Genomic DNA, 7500 nt, shown 5'->3' with positions numbered 1-7500 from the left:
CATTTAACGTCCACTTTTTTCTTGCTCGCATCATCATCATCATCATCATCGTTTAACGTCCACTTTCCATGCTAGCGTGGGTTGGACGGTTCGACCGGGGTCTGGGAAGCCAGGAGGCTGCACCAGGCTCCAGTCTGATCTGGCAGTGTTTCTACAGCTGGATGCCCTTCCTAATGCCAGCCGCTCCGTGAGTGTAGTGGGTACTTTTTACATGCCACAACAGGCTTCTTTTAGTTTCCGTCTACCAAATCCACTCATGAGGCTTTGGTCAGCCCAAGGCTATAGTTGAAGACACTCTCCCAAAGTGCCATGCTGTGGGACTGAACCTGGAACCATATTCCTACGAAATGAGTCCAAAAATTAAATTAATAATCCTTTCTGAAATTTGGGGAAGGAAGAGCAGGGGCTAGCTGATAACCTTTTCTTTCTCTCTCTCTCTCTCTCTCATTCATCCAATCACTGTCTCTCACACTTTCTCTCTCTCTCTCTCCACACAGCCTTCTGAAGGCGGACCTGATGATGATGGATTTTTTGACTTGCTGTCCCGTACTCAGGGTCGAAGGATAGACGACCAGCGATGTTCGTTTCGAGTTCCAAAGAAGACTGGATCTACCGACTCAGACACGCCATCCTCCTCCTCTTCCTCTCACCACATGCCTAGTGTACCCGAAGTCCCTCGCAAGTCCTGTAAGTATTTATTACATTTTATTTCAATGCTTGCTCTGTTTACATCTCTATACATGGATATATAGGAATATATGAGTAAATGTATAAGGTGTGCATGTGTTTATATGTAACTCCACATATCTTTATATATAAAAGTGAAGTTGTGTGTGTGAGAGTCTGTCTACTCCGATTTTGATTCCTAACTACTCCCACATTTTGCGGTGCAGTGTAACCAAAAGCGTGTATCTTATAGTCGTGATTCATATCGAGCCCTTCTGGGTATTAGCGCGCGTCTACGATGAGTCTACGATTTAAAAATAATTTACCTTTTTTTGGCTTTCTTAATGCATTTTTTGCTCGGTTTATATAAGGGAAGTAACTCTCTAAAAATGCTTATATAGTTATTTCCCTTATACAAACACGAGCAATGCCGGGCGATACTGCTAGTAACATATACATGTAACTCACATATGTAAAAAGATGGAAAGGTAACGAAAAGTGGTATATAGACAGTGCACCCCCCAGATGTGGATTAGCTTGGTCACTGATGGACATATTGCGGTCACTCTGCTCTGCACTTTATTTCTTATTTCTTTATTGCCCACAAGGGGCTAAACACAGAGGGGACAAACAAGGACAGACAAACAGATTAAGTCGACTACAGCGACTCCAGTGCGTAACTGGTATTTAATTTATCGGCGAGCTGGCTGAAACGTTAGCACGTCGGGCAAAATGCTTAGCTGTATTTCAGCTGCCGTTACGTTCTGAGTTCAAATTCCGCCGAGGTCGACTTTACCTTTCATCCTTTCGGGGTCGATAAATTAAGTACCAGTTATGCACTGGGGTCGATGTAATCGACTTAATACCTATGTCTGTCCTTGTTTGTCCCCTCTGTGTGTAGCCCCTTGTGGGTAATAAAGAAATAGGTATTTAATTTATTGACCCTGAAAGGATGAAAGGCAAAGTCAACCTCAGTGGAATTTGAACTCAGAATGTAACAGCAGGCGAAATACCACTAAGCATTTTGCCTGGCTTGCTAACGTTTCTGCCAGCTCTGCACTCTGTTTCTGCATATTGTACTCTGTCGTGCAGTTGTTAATTGTATGTGGTTTAAATGATGCAGTTTGTGGATGTTGTAATATCTCCATTGTCCAGTGTCCACTTCTGTATATTAGTTGAAGACTCTAATGCACATTGGGTAGACGGGCAGTATGAAGGCGGTGAGCAGGCAGAATCGTTAGCACGCCGGCTGAAATGCTTAGCGGTATTTCGTCTGCCGCTACGTTCTGAGTTCAAATTTTTCCGAGGTCGACTTTGCCTTTCATCCTTTCGGGGTCGATAAATTAAGTACCAGTAACACACTGGAGTCGATATAATCGACTTAATCCGTTTGTCTTTGTTTGTCCTCTCTGTGTTTAGGCCCTTGTGGGTAGTAAAGAAATAGGTAAGGGCAGTATGACCATGTACTTGATCCCCTGTCCGGTCTGTGTATGGAGGACTATGCTGCCCACTGACCTAAAGTGGTTAATTGCATGAGGTGGAATATTGACCTCTAAACCTGTACTCACTTCATTGTCCTGCCTGTTTCTCTCGGTTCTGCTGGCCACACTGGATGTTGAAATCAGTCCAGACTTAAGTGCTGCTAGAATTTAAGATGGCATAAAACCCCATCTAGACTGATTCAGTACAAGGCCCACAGAGCAATTCTGAAATTTTTTACTACATATGAAAAAAAAATCCCAGCAAATTCTTTGAAATAAAGATTAATACAAACTTTAATCCATGAAAAATTTTAAAAGGATTACAAAAGCTTGGGAAATTGAGTTACACACCAGGAACATTTATCGCAGGGTTCAGTCCCTATAAAGGTCTTCTGTGGCTTCTGAGAGTGCATCCCTACAATATAAAATAATAACAGGTATTATTATTAATAAATATATTAATAAAATTATTAATAAATGGCGGTGCCCCAGCATGGCCACAGCTCGTGAGCTGAAACTAGATAAAATAAAAAAAAATTAAAATATTCCAGAAGACAGCTTCAATTTTAAATTACACAACTGAAATAACCAAACCCCCTCAAATCCAGAAACATTTAAAGACATCACTCCCACCCCTTTCCTACACTATTTACAAAAGCCCAAAAGAAAATGGATCATGAGTGCTGCCCTTCCTTCCTGAAGAAACAATAGCAAAAAATAAATACATAAAAAAATCTTAGCATTCCAAAGAGGGTCTTGTAACTGTTTGGCAGGGATCTCAATCATCGATGCATTCAGACCCTTTGTGCAGCTTCCTTCTGACTATGACCTGTGCTGTTAAGATTCAGTTGTGTGCTACCCTCACTCAGACCCACCACGACAACCCTTTTCCTTCTTCTTCTCATACTATTTCCATCTTTTCTCTAAACACAATAATCAACCCTCATCATCAACAGCTTGCTTATCATCATAATTCATCATTGTTCGACCGTGGTTGAGACAATGGAATTTACCATGCTACGCCAGACTTCACGGTCCATCATAGCATTACGGAGGTCCTATCGCTGGATGCCTGTATCCCTGGAGATTACATCAGGGTAGGAGAGTGTGCGCCCTCTGGTGTTGCGAGTAGATGGCTTCCAGAGGAGAAGAGTAGAAATTGCCTCGTTTTCAGCTCTGCAACAATGTCCAGCAAACTGGACTCTCCTACCTTTCACAAGAGATGACACAGGTGGTAGTTTCCCATATATTTGCATTTTGTTTGGATGATGCTTCCATGAGAGATTTTGAGCTCTCATAAGAAGGCGAGTGTAAGTTCCATCCAACCGCCTCTCAAGCTTCTTTGATAACGTCCAGGTTTCTGAGCCATATAGTAGAATTGGTTCAACTGTGGCTTTGAAGATTTCAAGTTTGAAGTCCCTACTTAGATTTGATGACCAGATCTTATGCATGTCATTACAGGCTGACCAGGCCATACACCCTCATAAGCCATATCAACTTTCCCAAGGTCAGGGTTGAAAGCATTTGCAAAGGGTTAGTGAAAGCCCTCACGTCTAACTAAACAAAGACTGTTTACTGTGATGCCACTAGAAAACACTCTGTAATTGTTAAATTGGAAGGTGTTTGTAAGCCATTTAAGAAACACACGAAAGCCATTCACTTCAACATTTAAGTTCAATTTGTCAAAATATTTTTGTCAGTGAACAGGTCGCGGTTTTAAAGCGCCTTAAATGTTGAAGTGAATCGAACGGCTTTCGTGTGTTTCTTAAATGGCTTACAAACACCTTCCAAGCTGCAATTGTTTTCGTTTCAGCACACGATCTCAGATCAAGTCACTTGCTATGCAAGTACATGTCCGTTAAATTGTTTTCCTCTTTCAGCTCCGACTCCTGGGGAAGAGTTCCTTGATATGATTGCCGGTTTACAGAGTTCACGTATGAATGACCAACGAGCAAGTCTACCACAGTTCCCGGGACTCACCTCAAGAGCAGTGATCAGACCTTATCTGGAGAAGAAGAAAGACGACACAGTTCCAGACGATAAGTTTTTTGATATGTTGATGAGATGTCAGGTAAGTTCTTAATTATTCTGAGTTCAAATTTCGCCAAGATTCACTTTGCTTTCACCCCTCTAGGAACACACACATACATACATTATAAATATATATATATATATACACACACACATATATACGCACATACACATATACACACACACATACACATATATACATACACATATATACACATATATATACATATATATACACATATACATACACATACATATATATATACACATACATATATATATACACATACATATATATATACACATACATACCCACACACGCATGCACGCACACATATACACATACACATGCACACTCATACACACACACATAAACACACAAAAACATATACACACACGCACATACATACACACAGACACATGCACACACACATACATGCACACATATATACACACACACACATACATACACACGCATATACATACACGCACGCAGACACATGCACACGCACACATACATACACACATGCACACACACATGCACACACGCACACATATACACACACATGCACACACAATCATACGCACACATACATACACACGCACACACATGCAGACACACTCACACGCACACATACATACACATGCACATACGCACACACACATACAAACACACATGCACGCACACATACACACACACACGTATACACACACACACACATACACATGCATGCCCACACACATACATTCACACATGCACATACAGACACATGCACACACAGTCATACGCACACATACATACACACACATGCAAACACACACACATATACACACATACATACGCACAAACACACACACATACGCACACACACATGCACACATATACACACACATGCACACACACTCATACGCACACATACATACACACGCATACACATATACACACATACATGCACACACACATACAAACACACGCACACACATACACACGCACATGCACATACACACACACATATACACACGCATGCACACGCACACGTATACACACATACAGACACACACAGAGACACACGCATGCACACACGCATGCACACATACATACACACATGCATGCACATACATACACACATATACACACACATGCACACACATGCACACATATACACATGCACACACACTCATACGCACACACACTCATACGCACACACACATACATACACACGCACACACACACATATACACACACACATGCACACGCACATAAATACACACATGCATGCACACACATATACACACATGCACACACACGTACACACACACACACATACACACATGCACATACACATACAAACACATGCATGCACACGCACACATATACACACACACATTCACACACACATGCACACACACTCATACGCACATACACATGCACACACACACACACACATGCACATACACGCACACATATACACACACTCATACGCACACACACGCACATACATACGCACACACATGCACACACACTCATACGCACACACACATACATACACATGCACACACACACATACATTCACACGCACACACAGACACACATGCACATACACGCACACATACACACAACACACACACACACATACAAACACATGCACGCACACTCACACATATACATACACACGCAGACACATGCATGCACACGCACATGCGCACATACACGCACACACATACATACACACGCACTCACACATGCACACACATTCACAAACATACACATACGCACATATACATGCACACACACATACGCACACATACACATATGCACACACACACAGGCACATGCATACACAGACACTCGCACATACAGACACATACACACACATGACTGCACACACACGCACATACACACAGACATACATATATATATATATATATATATATATATATATATATACACATACATACATATACATATATATATATATACGTTTTATCTTATATTAAACTTTTTAATACTTATATTTAATTTTAAAAAATTAATAAAAAATTAAAAAATATATATATATATAAATAAATAAAAATTTTTATAAATATAAATTAATAATTTTTAATTTCAATAATTTAAATTTATATATTTTGTAAATTATATTAATTATTTTTTATTTCTATGTTTTGGTTTATGTTTTTCACTGTTTGATTTGCCTAATAATGGTTTTATCTCTAATTTATATTTATATATGTATATATATAATAATAATAATGAAATTATTGTATACAGTGCTCAGGTGCACCACAACTTGTCAGAAAGTGCATATAAAGCATATGCAGTAATGTACAAATGTCTGGGAAGTGAACAGTGTATGAGTCAGATACATGCTTGCGTGTGTATGGAGGGGAGAAAATCAGGTGTAGTGTTGGCGAATCTCAAGAGGCATGGAAGTTTTGAAGGATGCAGTGCTCCGACAACTAACAACTGATGCTGGAAGTTTGTTCCATGCTTCAGCAACTCTCAGCGTGAAAAAATGTTTCCGAAAGTCATGGGAGCTGTGCTGTTTTCTGACTTTGTAAATATGTCCACGGGTGTTAGACAGGTGGAGTTTTTAAATAACAATAATAATGAAATTATTGTATACAGTGCTCAGGTGCACCACAACTTGTCAAAAGTGTGTATAAAGCATATGCAGTAATGTACAAATGTCTGGGAAGTGAACAGTGTATGAGTCAGATACATGCTTGCGTGTGTATGGAGGGGAGAAAATCAGGTGTAGTGTTGGCGAATCTCAAGAGGCATGGAAGTTTTGAAGGATGCAGTGCTCCGACAACTAACAACTGATGCTGGAAGTTTGTTCCATGCTTCAGCAACTCTCAGCATGAAAAAATGTTTCCTGAAGTCATGGGAGCTGTGCTGTTTTCTGACTTTGTAAATATGTCCACGGGTGTTAGACAGGTGGAGTTTTTAAATAACAATAATAATGAAATTATTGTATACAGTGCTCAGGTGCAACCAACTTGTCAAAAGTGTGTATAAAGCATATGCAGTAATGTACAAATGTCTGGGAAGTGAACAGTGTATGAGTCAGATACATGCTTGCGTGTGTATGGAGGGGAGAAAATCAGGTGTAGTGTTGGCGAATCTCAGGAAGCATGGAAGTTTTGAAGGATGCAGTGCTCCGACAACTAACAACTGATGCCAGCAGAGTTTGTTCCATCTTCACACTCTCAGCGTGAAAAAATGTTTCCGAAAGTCATGGGAGCTGTGCTGTTTTCTGACTTTGTAAATATGTCCACGGGTGTTAGACAGGTGGAGTTTTTAAATAACAATAATAAT

General features: G+C 40.3%; 1 protein-coding gene across 1 annotated transcript in view; it reads left to right on the top strand.

Moving 5' to 3' along the window:
- LOC115225656 (G-protein-signaling modulator 2) overlaps nucleotides 1-7500 on the top strand; it is a 116869-nt gene that overhangs the window by 105400 nt on the left and 3969 nt on the right. Inside the window, exons 11-12 of the mRNA XM_029796572.2 lie at nucleotides 498-687; nucleotides 4028-4218. Of these exons, the coding sequence (XP_029652432.1) occupies nucleotides 498-687; nucleotides 4028-4218 (381 nt within the window). The remainder of the gene's footprint in view (nucleotides 1-497; nucleotides 688-4027; nucleotides 4219-7500) is intronic.

The sequence above is a fragment of the Octopus sinensis genome, linkage group LG28 (genome assembly GCF_006345805.1).
Source record: "Octopus sinensis linkage group LG28, ASM634580v1, whole genome shotgun sequence".
NCBI lineage: Eukaryota > Metazoa > Mollusca > Cephalopoda > Octopoda > Octopodidae > Octopus > Octopus sinensis.
Note: the sequence above shows the minus strand (reverse complement) of the source record. Positions and strands in the feature narration are given on the sequence as shown.